At 35.8% G+C, this 21,873-nt stretch overlaps 1 protein-coding gene across 1 annotated transcript in view; it reads left to right on the top strand.

Annotated features, from left to right (window-relative positions):
* Positions 1-21,873, top strand: part of LOC139978661 (coatomer subunit epsilon-like) — a 40,470-nt gene that overhangs the window by 5,134 nt on the left and 13,463 nt on the right. Inside the window, exons 6-10 of the mRNA XM_071989041.1 lie at positions 632-685; positions 3,947-4,028; positions 4,961-5,116; positions 6,021-6,089; positions 6,778-6,852. Coding sequence (XP_071845142.1) covers positions 632-685; positions 3,947-4,028; positions 4,961-5,116; positions 6,021-6,089; positions 6,778-6,852 — 436 coding nt within the window. The remainder of the gene's footprint in view (positions 1-631; positions 686-3,946; positions 4,029-4,960; positions 5,117-6,020; positions 6,090-6,777; positions 6,853-21,873) is intronic.

Here is a 21,873-nt window from a genome sequence, read left to right as displayed (position 1 = left end):
CCAGGTTCATTTTTTATTCTATGCTAGTTTTGTTTAACGCTTTTAATTCCTCCTCTCTGGATTACTGCAACATCTTGTATGTGAATTTGCCAGTTTCTCATATAGCTCCCCTTCAGAGAATTCAGAACGCTGCTGCACGCCTAGTCTCACTCACTAAAAAGTTTGATCACATCACTCCTGTACTCTGTTCTTTGCATTGGCTTCCAGTCTCTCAGCGCATCCAGTTTAAGATCCTACTTCACACCTACAAAGCGATCAAGGGCTTGCCCCTCAATATATCACTGAACTTCTTACTCCTTTGCATTGGTCAACACAGTTACGCTTCGCTCTTCCTATTATGTGCATTTGCAATTAACTCCTGGTCCACGTACCCGCACTCGTTATGGCGATCGTGCCTTTTCTGTCACTGTGCCTACTCTTTGGAACGAACTCCCATTTAATGTTCGTGACTCTCCCTCCCTTTGTATTTTCAAGAGACAACTTAAAACATTTTTGTTTGATTCCTAGTTTCTTTTTTCCCTTGGTTTCCTTTGTCTCTTTCCTACTTTGTGAAGCAATTTGAAAAGCTGTATTAAGCGCTATATAAATGTAATTTATTATTATTGTTATTATTTTAATATTTTTTTCACAGCTGTGCTTTGATGGTTCAGATTTACATTCGAATTGATAGAGTGGATTTAGCCAAGTAAGTTTGAGCCGGCATGCATGTGATATTTTATTCTGCAATATTGTTGATCGATTGAAGGGTATATTATCGATCAATCATGTGTTTATCATGTTTTATATTGCTGGTAATGTGTATTAAGAATTTTGTTGCTTCCAGGCTCCAGCTTATTTAATTTTGTGACTTGGTGGTAAGCCTTGGAAATTCAGTGTTAGTGCCAAATATGTTAGCAACGATGGAATTTAATGCAAAATTTCATGTGAATGCTGATATTATGTTTCTTTTGTACCCTCGAAACTGTTCTTTTAATTTGAAATTCCAATTGCAGACAATGTGATCCAAGAGTGACCAATCTCTTTTGGAATTCCAGATAATTCTCCCCCCCCCCCCCTTTCCCAGCCACAGAGAATTTATTACAGTGGTGGTCTTTTAAAGCCCTAATTTCTTTTCATAATGAATTTAATTTCTCCATAAAAGTTTATACATTTTGAATGTGTGCTTAGCATGCTCAGTAGGGGAGGCATGATGAGAGTCATTAGATGGCAAATATTTTGTGAGAGAATTGTCTTGCTCTGTGACAAACATGATTTGCATGATTTCTCTGAAGAAATAAAATTATCAGAAATATTCCCTTTAATGAGTAAACTTAAAAAGATTTTATCTTTGTGATGGACTGTTATGTCAAGATAGCAGATTTACTAAGTGCATGCTCAAAGGGGAAAAAAAATGAAATGTTGAATTCATTGAATTGAAGTTCTGTTTCTCTATCATCAGGTGTTTGTTTGTTTTTATATACTGCCACCATATTGCAAACAAAAGTCTGGTGAACACTCATAGAAGTTCTGAAAATTAAGAATCACTGTTTTTTTTTTCTCAAATAAATAAACATACTCAAAGGTATCTTTTGGGCACCCTGTTGGTATAGAATGTCTACTGAGGATTAAACTTGTCACTGGCTTTGTAACCCCCCCCCCACATCCCCACACCCACCCAGCCCATTCTCCCTTTCTTTTGGAATTCATTCTAACTATTTGATTCCAAAGAAATGCAATCTAAAAATGACCTGCTTCTTACAGGTCTGTGCTTACTTTTGAGTGTTTCAGTGTTCAAAATTAAAACCCATCCAATCAGCTTCCCATTTTGTTGCTATAATTGCAACGAGATTTGACGTTTGTTCTGTCATTGAAAAAGATAGCTGAACGCTATCATTCCAATTCGAATCGAGTGGAGGGTTTGTGTTTTGTAGTAATACATTTCCTCTAGACTACCAAATGAATCGTTGCCAATTATTTTTTTAGCAACATCAAGGGTGCGAAAGATCCTAGTCCTACCCAAGCGAATTTTAATCCACAGCAGTACACACGATGAATTTCGGGGAAGATCTCGAGAACATTTCTAGCGTAGAGAAGATGATGACATGTTCATACCTTCAGTCAAACAAAGTTGATATTAGTGAATGTTAATCTCCTTTTGTCTTTTGTTTTAATAATAAATGCCATTGCAGGAATATTCTGTGCATGCACCTGTCTCTGCAGAAATCCTGCAGGGTAAAGAAGAAAAATGTAAGAAAAGATAAAAACAGAATAAAACTGTCTGCAAAATGGTACGAAATGATTATTCTTAAATTTGCGAAGAGATCATAGTTGTAGCGGGAGTATGAAACATCTGCTATACATCTTAACTCGTCTGAAGAAAGGATTGATTATTGTTCAAGAGGAAATAAAAGGAACAACGCGACCTTGTTTTCTCGAAATAAGAGAGTTACATTTATGGCAGGATGTAGGGATTCTTAATTTCTAATTTTAGTTTTTCTGGCTTTAGTAAAGATAAAGGATGAAAGAGTTCAAAACGAAAGCACAATTTTAGATAAAAAAAAAAAAAAATTAAGAAGGACTATCAATCAAGGCCGTTTTGGAAACCTTTGAGTACTGTAATTCTTATAGAATGTAATATCTGAGGGCTTGACGGTTGCTTCCAGAATTTTTAACAAATTAGAATATTACTTATCATCATGTCGGGCTTCTCACCAGGAAATGATTCATTACCATCTCCACAGAAATTCATTTTGAAGTAATGTTGGTATCCTAGCAACAAAGGAGCTCATCCAAAGTCAGAAATTCAAGTCAAACATCAAGAAAGAACAAAAAAACAAGAAATTATTTGTAACACAAAGGGTGCTGAGTTTGACCTTTAATGAAGGAAAAAGCAGCTTTGGCGACCTTGTAAGAATTACCAGCCCTCCCTCAAACAGAAAAACAATGGCAAACAAAAACAAGGAGAAGATTAATTATAAAGTATTGTTTAATGGTTTCCCTAAATGAGAATAATGAAAAAAAATTGCGCAACTGTGAAGTACAGCTGTGTAAGTGCAAAGTGTATCCAACATCAAGATCTTCTCTTTGACTCAAGGGTTTTGTTGCCAAGGACACCATTTTTGTTTTTAACTGTTAGGCCTTTATGGTATCCTAACTGTAACAATACCCTACACCCTCTGCTGAACCTTGTAGGTTACAAGGCCCAAATTGGCAGGAGGGTACTGTTACCAGTCCTTCATTCTTTATGTCTAAATTAAAGGCTTTTGTTGCCAAGGACACCATCTTTGTTTCGCTGTTAGGCCTTTAAAGTATCCTAACTGCAACAATACCCTACACCATGATATTTGATGTGATATTTGGCATTATGTAGTCCTTACATGTTTTTATAGATAAGTGATTAGTACAAATGTTGTACTGTTTATCCTTCTCACTTGCAAGTACAAGGTACTTAGGGATACTATGTGATTGCATCTCAAGTACTCCAATCGTGTACGAGTACTTGCAACCATCACTAGTCAAGGAACCAGATTTCCAAAATGATCTGAGTAAGAGAACAAATCCAACAGTTAGATTAAGAGTACAGCTCCACGAGTGTGCGTTCACAAAGAGTCCCCTGTTGTATCAGTACAAGGCTCTTGGCATTACTATGTGATTGCATCTCAAGTACTTCAATCTTGTACAAGTGCTTGCGACCATTACCAAACAACTTAATATGCTAGGTTTTGAGTACGGACTCACAACAAAGAGTGACATTTTCACATATGGTTATTGCTTTTGTTTCTTTGATACATTCAGAATATAATTTACACATGCCATTTGGTTCCCCCTTCCTTCCTTCACAGATACTCACATATATGTTGCTGCCAGTCTGTGTCATAAAGCAACCGTTTTTTGGGGGGGAGGGGGGAATGATTACTTATAGTCATTTTTTTTTTTACTTTTCCTTCTTCTTTTTTTTTCTCTCCAGAAAAGAGGTTAAGAAGATGCAGGAGCAGGATGATGATGCTACTCTCACCCAGTTGGCCCAGGCTTGGTTTAACCTCGCCGTGGTATGCCAAGAATATTCATTTAGTTCTTCACATTTATATTCCGATTTTTAACTTCGAGTCAAGTTTTAGGACAGTTGGATAATACTTTTACCATTCTCTTCCTTCAATTCAATTCAAGTTTATCGCTCCTATGGCATTCACTAAGTATAAAGTGACGGAAGTAATTAAAAAACAGATAACTATGATGGACGCTATAGAAAGAAATAATACTGTTTTAATAAGGCTAGTCACCTTGAACAACAAGAACAAAGCAAAGATTTACAATGTCAAGCAAAAAGCTTCGTGACAAGTTAAAGGTTGATAATTGAGAAATAAATCTTTTGAAAGTAAGAAAGGAAGGGAATTATAGGACTGTAATGTTAGCCTTGAAATTGTGTTTTACAAAACAAACCAAAAAAAGCAAAAAAAAATTGAGTGTACAAAGGGGAATTGAACTCATGCCAAGTTCAATTATGGTTATTGACAATAATATGTATAATGCTAAAAGAATGCTTTATATATAGCTACCTGAACCATTTCTTATTATGTGCAGTCAACTTTTCACACTGCCTACATTTACAACGTTTAGAATAGTTCCTAATTTAGAGTGAAAGTTAAATGAAATTGATATTTATGCATTGATGACCAGGTAAATCTACAAACACTGCTAAACTGGGATGTACAAATGTGGGCCACCTTTCTGCTCATTTTTCCTTTCCCACTTTCACTGTCCCACCTCACCTCCCTCATCTCCCTCTTCCCACTCTCCCTCTTCCCCTCTCCCACCTCCCTCTACCCATACACTTTGGTCCGGTTTAGATCTGACAAATTACACAAGTACATGCACAAAATAAAAAGAAATGAAAATGCAGAAAAACCGAAAAACCAGAGACTTTATACAAGAGACTTGCATAATATAGTGGGATGAATTATGTAACAATATTTTCTCCTAGGGTGGAGAGAAACTTCAAGATGCCTATTACATTTTTCAAGAGTTGGCCGATAAGAACAGCTCGACATCACTTCTCCTGAACGGTCAAGCCTCGGCCTACATACAGCAAGGCAAGCTAGAAGACGCAGAGGACGTGCTGCAAGAAGCTCTGGATAAGGTAGGCTCTTTGCAGTCTTTTGCTTTATTACTCTCTCTCTGATAAGGTAGGCTCTTTGCAGTCGTTTACTTTATTAATCCCTCTGCCTCTCTTCTTCCACAGTTTGCATCCGATTTATATAAACATGATTTATATTTCTGCGCATGTCTAAAACAAACTTCTTTTATGACTCTTACCCCGAACTCCCCCTTACATACCCATCCTTGTTTCATATGATTGTATGTTCATCCTATGCAACCAATTAGTTTCATAATCCCCCTCATTAAAAGATCAAAAGAAAGGGATTCTTTTTTTTAAATTTCATTGCTCAAAATTATGCTTCAAAATCAAGGACCTGGTAGACTACAAGGTTTCCTTATTTCGTAAACAGCCAGTTATGTAAATTTGAACTGAAACCTGTCAAGAGTACGGTTTCTTTTATCAACTACAGTAAAATTTGAGGGTTTCATGACCCCCAGATTGTCCTGAAATACGTTACTGCCTACGTTACTCTTTCTTGCTTAAGACTGTCATGTAAAGTGAGTTGCAGGATTGAATTGGGAACGTGGGAGCAGTCTTACAGCTCGGTGAGACGAACGCGTTTTAACTACATTTATTTGCTGGTCTCACAGAATGTTCATTTTTCACTCTATTTTTTATTGATATTGATACCTGTTTTGCTTACAGAGCAGCTCAAAGACTGTCCCTAAGTCTTTCACAAGTAAAATCACCTTCCCCTGTACCTCAATTTGTCATATGACAGGGGTACATTGTGAGATGAATAAATTCATCGTGTACTAGTTAAATGCATTCTGTTAACTTAACTTAAAAAAAAATAACCTCAGTCCATTATTCATCAATAAACTGCCTGATAAAAAAAATTACCCCCTTTTATTGCCTTCTTTTCCTTTCATTTGAATCACAGGACAGCAACAGCCCAGAGACGTTGATCAACTTAATTGTACTCTCGCAGCATTTAGGGAAAGCTCCCGAGGTTAGCTGTTTTTTCAAGATATTTTAAGGAATGTGTCTGTTGGCTGAAGTCGATTGCTTATTAACAAAAGCTCTGGAAACTGTCCGTATCTGTATGTCGAAAACTACATCTACATCATAGCAGTTTTGGTGAAAAAGATAGTGAAAATTTTCAAATTTTAGTGATATTTGGTTAATGCATCTCTAAACAGTCGAGTGAATGATGCCATCACAGCAATTCAGCTGAACATGATATTGTCATTTATTGATATCAATAAATCACTTTCTCATAGAGAAAAATAATCTGTGTACAATCTTGTCTTGCAGAGTAAGCACTTGTTTGTGATATTCGATGTCACTTTCTTCTTCAACCATGGACAGTTGAAAGAAACAACAGAAAATGATGAAACAGAGGGGGTGGAGGGAGGGAGATGGGAGGGGGAGGAGGGCAATGAGCAAAATATCCCAACTTAGGAATGGCTATTAGGGATTGCCACAAACAAAGGGCTGGGTAGCTAATTTGGTAAAGCACAGGGCTTGTAATCAACCCTGTGGTCGTTGCTTTGAATCTTATCGTAACTCAAACATTTGGTTGCTCTTTTTATGTTTGTTTATCATTTCTCCAATCAGTTTTCATCCTGTTTTTTTTTTCTGCCATTGTTCATTTCCTACAAGAATTTAAAGCTTGAGGTTCTTCTGTTTTCTTTCAGGTGAGCAATCGTTATCTCTCCCAACTGAAAGATTCTCATGCGAGTCATCCTTTCATCAAAGATTATATGGCAAAGGTGAGTATCGAATCTCTTATCTTAATCTGAAAAACTTAGAAACAAAATGCCAATTTTTTTCTAGTTCTCGATCAGAGTGTGGGAGAGGGCAGGAAAGTTCGCGCCGCCGGCGATTCTATCAGATCAAAGTGACACGTGTATTTTGTCAGATTTGAGTACCCCTGGCATTTTGATCTTTCGTAAGATCTTAAACAAAAGATGCACAGAGATGGCAATAGGAAGCGTGATAATACGAGGAGAAGTGATAAAAATGAAACGGAGGAAATGGCCAAGTGACATATCTAGGGGATGAAACTAAATTTCAGGAGATACGGAGAAAACGAACAGACGACTTAAACGAGGCCAAAGAAGGGCCGGCCACATTTTTTTTTGTCAGTACCTTCATAGAAACCTTTTTTTTTTAAATGGAAAAAAAAGATATGATTATATTGTTTGTGTCATACCACAATCAAGGCTGATCTTTTAAAGGTTGTGGAGGCTGTTGAATTTCTTTTTTTATAGACCAAACACAAAACACTTGAGGTTGTCGTAGCCTTGGCCAGAGTATTGACGGTTCAAAACAAATCAGTCATCTGTAGCTAGGTTCAGAGTTTCTTGGAAGAAGGGGACAGAGAGACAAATATCTGAATATTACTGAAATAGGGGTGTGTCCATCAGCAAACATGCAAAAGTGTGCTAAATGTTTCCACTGTGTACCTCATTTTGAGCAATACAATGTTTGGAGGTTAATTTGAAATATGGGAGGGAGGAGGGTTCCACCCCCGGCCCCCCACCCCTCTGTATCCCCTCTTTGGATATATGCTGCTGGTCATCGCCTCCATTGGACGTAAAATATATCTGGAAAATCATCTTTGCTGTAAAGGACACAGCTAGCAAACTTGAAAATAGAGGTCTAATACCGTTGGAAACCAAATTTACTTAATTTGTCTGAAAAAGCAGAGGTCCTCTATATGGAAGTTGACAGACATATTGGTGGCCATTTTCTAAGCAAATTTACCCGAAAACTGCTATGAGTATGTAATTTTCGACATAAAGAACCAGACAATTTCCAGCACTTTTGTTAATAAGCAATCGACTTCAGCCAACAGACCCATTCCTTAAAATATCTTGAAAAAACAGCTAACCTCGGGAGCTTTTCCTAAATGCTGCAAGAGTACAATTAAGTTGATCAACGTCTCTGGGCTGTTGCTGTCCTGTGTTTCACATGAAAGGAAAAGAAGGGAAAAAAAGGGGGGACATTTTTTTATCAGGCAGTTTGTTGATGTATAATGGACTGAGGTTATATTTTCTCTTTTAAGTTAAGTTTACAGAATGTATTTAACTAGTGCACGATGAATATATTCATCTTACAGTGTACCCCTGTCATATGACAAATTGAGGTACAGGGGAAGGTGATTTTACTTTTGACAAACTTAAAGACAGTCTTTGAGCTGCTCTGTAAGCAGGAAAGCTACCTATATCAATAAAAATTAGAGTGAAAAATGAACTTTCTGTGAGACCAGCAAAACCCTCTAAATTTGATTGAGTTTATGAAATCAGGAAACCTGGCAGTCTGCCAGGTCCTTGATTTTAAAGCATAATTTTGAGTAACGAAATAAAAAAAACTAAAAAAAAACGAACAGACAATACTGCTGATACTGTGAGAGAATCCCTTTCTTTGATCTTTTAATGAGGGGGATTATGAAACTAATTGGTTGCATATGATGAACATACAATAATATGAAACAAGGATGGGTTTCTATCTGGAAGTTGACATATTGTTGGCCATTTCCAAATCAAATTTACCCGAGGCTTATTAGTCTAACATGCATATAAGTTTTCTACTTACAAAGTGACTTTCCAGGGGGCCTCTCATTTGTATAGCTAATGCACATCAGCTATTCATCAGAGATGTGGAAAAAATTGTCATGTTACTGCGGTCCCCAAATTGTTAAAAGCTGATGTGAATATCCCAACACAGGCGAGCGAAATCTTCACATTTTAAAGAAACAAATGGCTTTAGAATGTACTAATGGAAGATTGGGTTTGTTTGATCTGTCAGGCATCGCTGTACACTTTAAGTAACAGCATCATTTTTCCTAGTTTTTCCTCTCTTGCAAATGTGTCTCTTTGTTACAAAATGGTCTTATTGTCTGTGATTGGTTGACAGAAAATTCTGAACTGGCAATCAATGCTACTTTGCCAAATGATGGCTTAATTTTTTTTTTGGGGGGGTGGGGGGTTAAACAAATCCTATACATTTACAACAAACTTATGTTTTGTGCCTTGTGGAAGCCTCATGAAGTGAGATGTATCTGAGGAAAAAGAAAATCTGGGTTTAGTCTGTTTCAAATAATTTTATCACACATACTCGGCCCTCCCTTTAAATCTGAAATTTGTTATAATCCTCAAGTGATAAGAATAAATACGATAATATCAGTCGGCAAAAGGTTATAAAGACAAATCAACTTCTCAGGCTGTGGTATGATTCGTTTGTTTCTGTTCTAGCTAAATATTTTTCTGTAGTCTATCTGGTTTAAGTTTTAGGTAGCTGTTTGTTATATTAATTCTTAACCCCCCCCCCCCCAAAAAAAAACATTCATTTATATATATTTGCAGTTCCATGGCAATTAAAGATGAAAGTTGGGCACAACACTTTTATCTGTTAATTTGGATTTAGCTTCTGTAGGTCACCACAGGAGAATGTGAAAAGGATTAAAAGTGTTGCTGATATCTGGAATCTGGAAAAAGGGGGGTTCATTTTATATCCCTTTTGAACTTATTTGATAATTTGTACAGAAGGGATTTAAGTTGATATTACTATTTGTTTATTGAGACTCCAGGGGTGTATATCAACCTGTGTGGTAACACTAAGATGTCACATAGCTGATGGCATATATATATATATATATATATATATATATATATATATATATATATATATATATATATATTTATATGTATATATATATATATATGTATGTTTATGTATATTTTATATATATATATATATATATATGTATATTTATATAGATGTATGTATGTGTGGATCTGAAAAAATGCTGCTTAGCATTTATACAGAAGACTACACACCACACTACACTGCACAGTTACTAACATTAATTGTTAATCGCCGACCGAAAAATGAAGCCAGAGGCCCCCAAACTGCTTATAGTATGCAGTATATATATGCCCGTGTATACATGTTGTAAGGTCCTATGAAAATCAACATTACTCTGATTGCAGTCAACACATGTTGTATGATTTCCACACAGTTTATTAAATATTTAACATTAAACGCTAAGTATTTTAATTTTTATTAAAGCTCAGGTTTCATCTCAAGTTTCTGTTTGGATCAAAGAATATATATATATATATATATATATATATATATATATATATATATTTATATATATATATATATATATATATATATATATATATATATTATATATATTTATATATATATATATATATATATATATATATATATATTATATATGTGTGTGTGGGTAGATGTTTATGAGGCGCCATGTGTGACAAAATTATATACCAAATATATTGATTATAACTCCTCATATATATTAGTTATGCCACAATATATATATAACTTACTCGTACACCTCATATATATAGGTTATGCATAACCTATTTTCATTATGCATAACATATATATCATAGTAAGTCATATATTTTGCTATTATAATCGATACATATATATATATAATATAGGTCCGTACGGCTTTCCGTATAATTTTGTCACACTCGGCGAGCTCATATATATATAGGTTATAGACACACGAGCAGCACGCGAATGGGCGGTGCTATGTTAGACACTTGTGATACGTGGGCGGGGCGTATGCAAATTCGGCAAAGCGCGGCAAAGTAGCTGGACGAATATCTTACACTGGGATTGAGAGTGTGTTTGAGAGAAATGAGAATTGGGAATGATATGGGATTCACCCAGAAGGAGATCCACCTGCGTATGAGGTAGACCATGAAATACAAGTGCCCGAAACTCAGTATTCACTTAGAAGAGATCAACTTGCAATACTGAGGGAAACAGGCAATCCACTTGAGGACGCTGGAAGCCATGGGTATCAATTGTATACCACAACTCGCTTACTTGTAAGAGAACTGGTTGCAGAAAATGATGTAGACACTCAGAATTGGTAATTAATGGATTTCATTTCAGTCCAGTTCACCTTAAAACAACTTACACATGCCCAGATCAAAATAATTGAGCAAACAGATCTGTTGTCATGTTTACAGACACAAGAAGTCTTTTTATGCATTAAAAAGGGTATTATTTTATCCTGAAATATGAATTATTGGAATCCAAATTTTGTTTAGATCGCCTGTTAGGTAATTTAAAATTATTAAAGAACATAGACTCGGCGTATCTGATACATCACATATGTTTGCTCAAGTCATTTCCTCCAGATATGAACAATTTATTTGTTTTGCTGGAAATAAAAACCGTTCCAAAGGATGACTATCCTGAATACAGGACAAGATGTAAAGATAAGTTGTAGCTATCGTACCGTGTTTGTTCAATGGGTATGACATGGCAATGTAATGCTTCTTGAATTTCTAGTACATCACTAAAAGGAATTATTTCAAAACTCATATTTTCTGTATTTGGACTTGTGCACTGTAAATACTATAATCATAACATAATCACATTACAATTTGGATCACTCTAGATTTTGGAAGCAAATCTATGGTAAGTTGCATACAGCTATTTTACATGTTTAAATTATGGTTATGAACATTATGAATGAATGATTAAGAATTAGGACATACAGACTGCAACATAGGCCTATGCAGAGTTCAACTATGATCCATGTCCTTTTGGTGCATATGTGATACATTTTTCCACAATGTTATTAACCTCATGAAGTATTTTATGTGTCCAGACATGTGTGAAATGATTTGTGAAATGATATGTGTGTGACACAGGGCCATAGTCACAATATCTCATTAAGCTCCTCGCGGTATATGATCCCTATTGATTTTGGTGCTGATGTCATGAATATTACCAACCTTTCTACCAGAGACGAAAACTCGTGTTCACTCAAATTAGACATGGCGATGACCTATAGGTGTAACTTTAGTTATACTACTTAGGCTAGTAATAGTATTATATAGTACAGTGTGTAAATGGCGTATTCGTCCAGCTACTTTGCCGCGCTTTGCCGAATTTGCATACGCCCCGCCCACGTATCACAAGTGTCTAAAATGGCACCGCTCATTCGCGTGCTGCTCACGTGTCTATAACCTATATATATATATATATGAGCTCGCCGAGTGTGACAAAATTATACGGAAAGCCGTACGGACCTATATTATACAAATTGATTATAGTTGCAAATATATATATGACTTACTGTGATATATATGTTATTCATAATGTAAATAGGTTATGCATAACCTATATATATGAGGTGTACGAGTAAGTTATATATATTGCGGCATAACTAATATATATGAGGGGTTATAATCAATATATTTGGTATATAATTTTGTCACACATGGCGCCTCATAGATGTTTGTGTGCATGCACCTTTATTAGGTGTTTTTCAAGACATGCTTGTGACCTGGTTTTATGCATACAAAAAAAAACCCCAAAACAGAGAATCAGGGTGAGTAATTATGTCAAATTGATGGTAACCTTTTTAGGGATGCAACAAAATCAAACATTTGCCTGCTCTAGTTTCTGTATACTAGAATTGATGCATTTGAAGAAACATTCCTTGTTCTTAAAATAGCCAGAAGTACCTTCAAAAAAAGAAAAAGGGTTGAAGAAAAGAAAGAAAGAAGAATAAAAAAGAAAAAATAGGAGAGAAACGTAGTATTCCACTTGAGCGTAAGGGCGTGTAGTGTTCATTTAGGGTTCATTAAGGGAAGATGATCAAAACCAATGCATCAATACTATAGGTTGAGTAGAACTTTGGAGAAAATGTTAAGATTAGCCTAATTTTGGAAAAATTTGAAAGTCCAACATAATTTTTTTTTGACACTTGGTTCAGTTGGTTGTCAGGGTTACAGCACACAATAATGATCAACTTTCCAAAGACTACAATTAAAGGATTTCAAGATCATATTTCAAATTTCATGGACAGGAAACAGAGCAATATAGATATTAAAAATTAAAATTGTTAGAGACAAAGAACACTGCTTGGGAAGCAGATAGCTTAAGTTTTTGAACAGAAAACAGAAAATGTCTCACAAGAGAAGATTTTTTTAAGTGCAAGTAGATCAACTGTAAAAAATAAATGAAATGAAAAAATAAATAATTAAAAAAAAATAATAATAATATGAAAAGCAAAAATTACATAATGTACACATTTGTCAGATTATATTTACATCGATATGTTACAGACTATTTCAAAGTTAATAACTGGTAGTGTATTTAAGTAACACACACTGAAGCACTCCAGAAGTACATGCTGTTGCAACCACGATGTTTATTATTGCATTTCACCTGTCAAAGTAAGAAATACTGTCAGAAGTATTTCCACTTCAAACTGGATTGCTTGTGTACTACACAAAGCTGTATTTCACTACAGTGGTTGTTTTAAATTTAGTTGATTAACTTGGTTTGTTCTACCCTCCACCCTCCCACTCCCCCCCCCCAATAAACACTGGGTTAACCGGTTCAGTCTTGCAATTAACCAGTTTTGCTCTTGTTATCGTAAACCCTGTTTAAAATTTCACCAACTCATTCCCATTAATTCATAACTCACCCCAACCCCCTCCTTCACCCGCAATTTTTTTTCTTTCTATTTCTGGGGATGTCTGTGCTGGTCTCCAGTCTACAGTGCTACTGTGTTTCTCAATCATGCACAATCTGATATATAAATGAAGAGGTCAATGTTGTCTTGTAATGGAAACTATCCTGTCAGTTAATGTTAAGTTCTAATCGACACAGGAAAACACTGCTTATTGCTGATAGACAGTTCATCATCCACTCAAGGCGTGAATTCAAATCATTTAGCCAAATATTGCACCTTCCCATCTACAAAATGGACGGATTAGTTCGGATTCACTTTTAAACCGTACAATACAGAGGGAGATTTTAACACCTGAAAGTTTGATGTACATGTCTACCCAATTTGTGTTAAATTAGTGAGTAAACTCTGCAAAATTATTCCCTACGAGCGTGTGTGTGCTTTTGTTTTTCTATCTGACCGAGGACTTGAACAAAAGAATTCCAGGTCCTCGGAAGAATTCTATTGTATGGGGTATTGTTAAAGTTGGGGTACGTGGATTTGAACAATGGAAAATACAATGGGGTCCTCGGTCTGAATGTAATACAAACGTGTGCGTGTGTGTCTGACAGTAATGATACTTCACATTATCAACAAATCACCAAGCGCAGAAACTAACAGATGGTATCTTTTTTTTATCTCGTCGAAACTAATCTCGCTGCACCTTTGAGATTAGTCTGAAAGGCTTTTCAAATTTTGAGAGGTATTCTAGAAGGCAGATGTCAGTGCTATGTATGGTACTGTGTGACAGCTAAATGATGGGATGTGTATGATTAGGCATACAGCGATTCGGAGGAAACCGCGCTTATCAGAAGGAGAGATACGAAGTGGTAGAACCCAGCAAGTTTATCGTTAAAAACTTTCCCCTCTTTAATACCGTCATGGTGGTATTAAAGAAACTTCACCCAAGAGGCATCTTGTTTACGACAATGGTTTGAGTGAGGGGGTGGAGGGGGGTGGGTGGTTGCTTTTTTCCTCTGGTTGACTTTGCATGTCTGAATGGCAAGACAATATAAACAAATGGTAGCTGGGGTTTTTTTTTTTTTAAATCTTTTTTCACCATTTATGGAAGATCACTTCAGACAACCGAAAAAGTTACAGAGATTTTTTGCTCCTGGAGATGGAAAAAGCCCCACTTCAAAATGCCACCGCAGTCTTTCCGTGCAAGCATAATTTTTATCCACTTCTCAGTATCGTGAAGGAAACTGCTGGAGGAGAAGTTACGGTAATTTGCATGATGAGCTGTTTCAGCTTCCTCTCTACATACTGCAGGCTATTAAACTGAGTTAGCGGCGACATTATTCAGAAACTGTCACAACTCATGCTCAAATTGCTCTAAGCTGCATCGGACGTCCAGATGTATACGTTTTAAAGAGAGATACACGGTATATATTAAAACGACAGTTTGTAGGTAGATTGACATGATAAGAAGAACAATATAAAGCTAAGCATTCTGGTGGAATTGTTTTACAACAGTTGTTGTCTTTTGACATTTTTAGTATAAATCCCACTCATGTAAAAGCAAGTCACTGGAATTTTTTTTTTTTTTAAAGTTAAAGTTAACTGAAGAGAAAGTTGACTGATAACCTGCATTTGTGTGGGATCTTGTGATGAAAAGTATATAGAAGAAAGAAAAAATGCAAAAAGTTTTTATATTAAAAAGTGGTTGTTATTTTGTTTCCTCATATTTGAATATATTGCTGAGCATTGACAAAGTGATGTTAATCCCTCTGTATGTATGAAATAGCTTTTAGCTGGAAGTATATTTTTTTGTCATCTAAATAGTAGAACTTTTTGAGAGAAGACGATATTTGCTACTTTCAAAGTCGTCAAGAAGTCACATTTTAGTTTTAATATATTTTTGGAGGTCACTTCAAAAGTTAAGCGTTCTTTTTTAATACCTTTAATCATTTTCTTTCGACTGAAATGTTTAATTTGCCGTAATCTGAAAGACTGATCATATATTATCCTCAAGGAAAAACAATGCATAAATGCATTAAATTAAAAGCCTTGCAATAAGCCATGTTTTTATAAGTGAATGTTTGCTTTTTAGTAACATTTCATGTTAACACTTATAGTTCCCTTTGAGCAGAATGTAACCCGAGGCAATTTTTTTGTTCAATGTTGTTCAATTTGCCGCAATCTGAAAGACTGTTTCATATCTTATCTTCAAAGAAAAAACAATACATAAATGCATTAAATTAAAAGCCTGTCAATAAGTCATGTTTTTATAAGTGAATGTTTGCTTTTTAGTAACATTTCATGCTTATCACTTACAGTTCCCTTTGAGCAGAATGTTACCCAAGGCAATTTTTTGGTGTCTCAATATAAAACAAAAGAGAACATTTGTAGTACTTGAAGGTTGTCAGTGACAAGTAATTTGTTTTTAAACTTATGTTCTTAAATTTAGTGCATTTTAAGAGAATCATGCCTGAGGCAATTTTGTATCTTGCCTCTAAAAGAAAAGAGATATTAAGACATGTTAAGCTTATTAATTTAATCTTTCTATACGAGATTGCTAGATAGTCTACTCATCTGACATTTGGTTAGTGTGCCGGTGTTTGTGTGTTTGTTTCTAATGATGTATGTATCCATGGTTGCTGTAAAAGAAAAGAAAAGTAGGGCAAAGAAAAAAAACCTCTTTTCCTAGAGTCTTGAAAATCCTTATATTTTGAAGCAAAGTCTGAAAATGTGAGGAGAATCCCTCCACGAACTCTTCCCTCTCTTTTCATGACTACTTCTTTTTCGTCAAACAAACAATTGTGGTTGGTTGTTTTTTGTCTCCGTTCTTTCATTCGTTCAATTTCTTCGGTTTTGTCACATCAAGACAAACCAAATATCATACTGTTGGTACGTTCCTTGGCTTGTTCCTTGGTTTGTTGACTTGTTCCTTGGTTTTTTGACTTATTTCTTGGTTTGTTGACTTGTTCCTTGGTCTGTTGGTGTGTTCCTTGGTCTGTTGGCTTGTTCCTTGACTTGTTCCTTGGTTTGTTGACTTGTTCCTTGGTTTGTTGATGTGTTCCTTGGTCTGTTGGCTTGTTCCTTGACTTGTTCCTTGGTTTGTTGACTTATTTCTTGGTTTGTTGACTTGCTCCTTGATTTATTGGTTTGTTCCTTGGTTTGTTGACTTGTTCCTTGGTTTGTTGACTTGTTCCTTGGTTTGTTGAATTGTTCCTTGGTTTGTTGAATTGTTCCTTGGTTTGTTCCTCGGTTTGTTGATGTGTTCCTTGGTTTGTTCCTCGGTTTGTTGACTTGTTCCTTGGTCTGTTGGCTTGTTCCTTGGTTTGTTCCTTGGTTTGTTGACTTGTTCCTTGGTTTGTTGACTTGTTCCTTGGTTTGTTCCTCGGTTTGTTGATGTGTTCCTCGGTTTGTTGACTTGTTCCTTGGTTTGTTGACTTGTTCCTTGGTTTGTTCCTCGGTTTGTTGATGTGTTCCTTGGTTTGTTCCTCGGTTTGTTGATGTGTTCCTTGGTTTGTTCCTCGGTTTGTTGACTTGTTCCTTGGTTTGTTCCTCGGTTTGTTGATGTGTTCCTTGGTTTGTTCCTCGGTTTGTGGACTTGTTCCTTGGTTTGTTGACTTGTTCCTTGGTTTGTTCCTCGGTTTGTTGATGTGTTCCTTGGTTTGTTCCTCGGTTTGTTGACTTGTTCCTTGGTTTGTTCCTCGGTTTGTTGATGTGTTCCTTGGTTTGTTCCTCGGTTTGTTGATGTGTTCCTTGGTTTGTTCCTCGGTTTGTTGACTTGTTCCTTGGTTTGTTCCTCGGTTTGTTGATGTGTTCCTTGGTTTGTTCCTCGGTTTGTTGACTTGTTCCTTGGTTTGTTGACTTGTTCCTTGGTTTGTTGACTTGTTCCTTGGTTTGTTGACTTGTTCTTTGGTTTGTTGACTTGTTCCTTGGTTTGTTCCTCGGTTTGTTGATGTGTTCCTTGGTTTGTTCCTCGGTTTGTTGATGTGTTCCTTGGTTTGTTCCTCGGTTTGTTGACTTGTTCCTTGGTTTGTTCCTCGGTTTGTTGATGTGTTCCTTGGTTTGTTCCTCGGTTTGTTGATGTGTTCCTTGGTTTGTTCCTCGGTTTGTTGACTTGTTCCTTGGTTTGTTCCTCGGTTTGTTGATGTGTTCCTTGGTTTGTTCCTCGGTTTGTTGATGTGTTCCTTGGTTTGTTCCTCGGTTTGTTGACTTGTTCCTTGGTTTGTTCCTCGGTTTGTTGATGTGTTCCTTGGTTTGTTCCTCGGTTTGTGGACTTGTTCCTTGGTTTGTTCCTTGGTTTGTTGATGTGTTCCTTGGTTTGTTGGTTCTTTCCTTTCTTCTGTGTCACATGAAACCCACAGTGAAGAACACACAGTTAAAATGTATTGATTCTCACAAACAAACATCTGCTAGAAAAGCCTTCTGGGTTTTTATGACATTGTTTATATTGTTTTTCTGATAACAAATTCATTCAATTTCTAATCTTGTCGTTTTATTATAGATGGATTTGATCGATCAATCCATTGCTTGATAGTAACCCTTAATTCAAAATCAAACAAATCTCTCAAGTTCGGGACAAGCTATTTAGATCGGGTTTTCTAACTACCGTAACTGCGAGGAATATTTTTCACTCTTTTTGTTGTTCTACAAGGCAGTCGTCAAGGAATATCTCTCTAAATGGACTGTTAACAAGCTATAATACCCCTATACCTTAAACAGTACATAACGATGTTCTCATCACTTCATACATCGTTATCTCTCTTTGTTTTTGTCTACTTTATTCCCCTCCCCCCTTTTTGTTTCTTGTTTCTCGAGAGGTTGTCAGTCTCCACTTGAAAGCATGTATCGACTATCCAGCTGGTACCTGACTACGGCCTACTTTTAAATGTCATAAATCTTGACCATTTGTTCGAGTTCTCTTTGAATCTTTTCATGTCGACGCGATTAGGTGCCACTCAAGTCAGATTTTGTTACAGCGCCCGGGTGGATATTCTACGGTCTCGACAACGTACGTCACATGTTAAAGGATTCTGTGGCAAACAAGGATTGATAATACAATTTTATAGTGTCTCCCAAAAATCATGCAGCTAGGATTATGCAGAATACTGTCTGGGGAATTTTTTACTTTTTATTAGTTGTCTTTGCTATAACTGTTAGTTTCCTTCTCTTTGCGGGCTTGATTTTTGAATATTTCAATTTTTGTTTTGTTTCATAATTTTATGTCCTTCAGTCATTTTCAATCTGGGTCATGAAAGAGGATACTGTCAACCGCCCTTATCTCATAATTAAGACAAAAATGGCTTAAAACCATGAAAATAGGTGACACATAGACTGGATGGTTAAAAACAAAATGGAGAAACGTTCCAAAAAACATGTATGGAAATGTCAAGAGCTAGGTCATATATTGATATTTCCATATCATTCTTTGAGCAAACCCAAATTTTTTCCTTTAATGAGATAAAAATTGTTATGGCCGAATTTGAGTATCAGTCAAATCTCCCGTAATTTTCTGTCTGTCGTCAAGGTATTCGTGAAAAACTTTTCCAGATATCAAATGCCGGGAGATATTTCATTTGAAATTTTGTCTTTCAGACATGTTGAAATTGTTGACTTTCTTAGCAGTAATAGGCTCTAGTAACATATATATAACTTCATTAGAGCACTCTTGAGAGCCAAAAGGGGGTTAATCTTTCTATATATTAAATTAAACTTGTTTATCCTCCATGGAAGATAATATTCTATTATTCTTACAAATATTTGCATTTTGATGGCTTGCATTTATAGATATATTTATGCTAAGCAAACATTCCAAAACATGTGCCATATATGGTTGAATATATTTTAACTTATTACTTTGGGTCTGGTATAAAGTAGAGCATGATTCCATTTATCATTCAGCCTCTGAAGAAGATCCTGCTAGGATCGAAACGCCAGGCCCATTTACTTTACACATAATTTAATAATAATCATAAAAAGAGCATGAAGGTGTATAGTATCCAATAGTATCCAATATTCATCACAGATCGCAATACATTATTATCCAATGTTCGTCACATATTGAAATACATTATTATTCAGTATTCATGACAATACATTATTATCCAACATCCATCACAGATCGAAACACATAAACTACGTAAGAGTTCTCAATCATTGTCCTCAGCATAAATTAAGTATAAAAGTAAAAAAAAAAAAAAAAAAATTAACAATCAACATAAAAAAAGTATAAGAAGTATAAAAATAAAACCTACTGTAATATGTTAATTACATGTATGCATCATTTATGAACTACTGCCCCATTTCTCTTGATTACTTTAAAAGTAAATTGCAATTTGCCAGATGGATCACTCTTTTGTTTTAACTCGGAATAATGTAGTGTGGCTGTTATCATACCTCCTCCATTGATGAACAACTCTGGAATATTGTAGCAACTGCTGCCTAAGTGCTATTAAAATCTATGGGAAATTATGAGTAGATCCAGGATTTTATTATGGGGGGGGGGTGTGGTCCTGGAGTCTTTAGAAGCAGACTACCGTGTAGTGGGTACAGTATGGGGGTCCCCACTCCCCCCCCCCCGATCCTCAGAAAGAAAACAAAATTTGAGACTTGAAATATTGCATTTCTGAGGCAAACTTAGGCTATAAATTAGGTCTTTGATTATTGTGTACCTTCAAGGTTGTACTATTAAATAACGGTTTAATTTTGTTTTTTTTTCCTGAATCGGCAACCTGGTACTACATACTGCCAGACGATCAAAGCGATTTTATTGAATTAATCAGTACTTTGGCCATATCAAGTTATGAACTAGATTGTTCTGTTCATGACTCAGACATGGTTGTTATTGCTCAAACCTCTTGCCCCACCCCCCTCATCCACCCTCTCCCCTCCCACTTTATTTTTCAACCCCAAAATGTTAATTATTAGTAGCAACTTTTTATTATTATTATTATTTACCAAATTTATATAGCGCTCTTTTCATGCTTAAGCATGTTCAAAAGCGCTTTACAATGACAACAAAATGACAAAACCATTAAAATATGAATATGAAGAATAAAATTGACACAGCTTAAATATTAATATAAAATATGTATAAATATATAAACGAAGGAATAATTTTAAAAAATAATATAGATTTGCAGTGAAATTCCTAAGAAGAAAAAAGTGAGTTTTAAGTAAATTTAAGTCACAAAATAACAAAACCCCTTAAAATATGAATACGTAAAATAAAATGGACGCAGCTTGAATAAAAATATAAAATTATATATGTGTATGGATAACATATTTCAGTTTTTCCGTTTGGTAGATTCCCCGTCTTCTCATCTTTATCAAGAAGGTGTCCACGCAGTTTGACAAATAATTTTTCTCGAAGTATTAGAAGAGATTGGACTGGGTAATGGCGAGTGTATTTTTGCCAAGAAAAGAGGCAGCTTTTGTAGTTAACCGGAAAGATTAATACCCTTGGCTTTTTTAATATGATACTGAACTACATCTTCCAAGTTCTAAAATTTAATAGAAAAACATTGATCTCCACTGAGCATACTGTTTACCTCCTCAGGGGTTTAAGTTTGTTTTTTTTGGTGTTTTTGCTTTCGGTATTTCTGCAACCTGAGAGGCAGGTCATGAGCTGGTTAGAAAGGAAGCGGTTTTCCTTATGCCTGGTTTCTTATTAGGATCCGTGCGCTCGGGTTTCCCTGGAAGGGGAAATTAGCGAAACAAGAGATTTATGGTAGGTTGGTTGTGAGTATAGTGAGCGGATGACAGGGGAGAGGCAAGCCTATCGACGGATAGAAGTTACGTTTCGCAGTAAAAACCTTTACGTTACGAGCGGAAGGAAGGAATCGTAGAGTCCTTCTGTGGTTAAACGACATAAATTTGACTGATTGAGTTTAATCAAAGGAAGTGCATTTTCTAGACTATCTGTAGCAGTGGGTCATCAATTGATATAATTGGATGGTTAAGTTGTCACCATGGAGACAGTCTTTGATGCGATCGGTAGTTGATGTGTAATACAGCGTCTAAAAATGCATGTCCATACGGACATACGGTATCATCTTCCAAATTGTGCAGGTACGGTAAGACTCTACAGTAGGGCGAGAAATGATATGTAATTGATAGATAGTCAACTTTATTGAATCCCAGAAGGAAATTACCTATCTGCGGTGAGCAATACAATGAATGATACAATTGCAGAGAATTTTTGTCAGAAAAAGTGTATTAAAACTTTGTTGAAACATGGGTGTTATCTAAATGATTAATTTACACTTTGTTATGGATATTAACAAATGTACAGAGTCTGTCTCATCAAGCTACT

This window comes from Apostichopus japonicus, chromosome 13 (assembly GCF_037975245.1).
Source record: "Apostichopus japonicus isolate 1M-3 chromosome 13, ASM3797524v1, whole genome shotgun sequence".
In the NCBI taxonomy this organism is placed as follows: domain Eukaryota; kingdom Metazoa; phylum Echinodermata; class Holothuroidea; order Aspidochirotida; family Stichopodidae; genus Apostichopus; species Apostichopus japonicus.
Note: the sequence above shows the minus strand (reverse complement) of the source record. Positions and strands in the feature narration are given on the sequence as shown.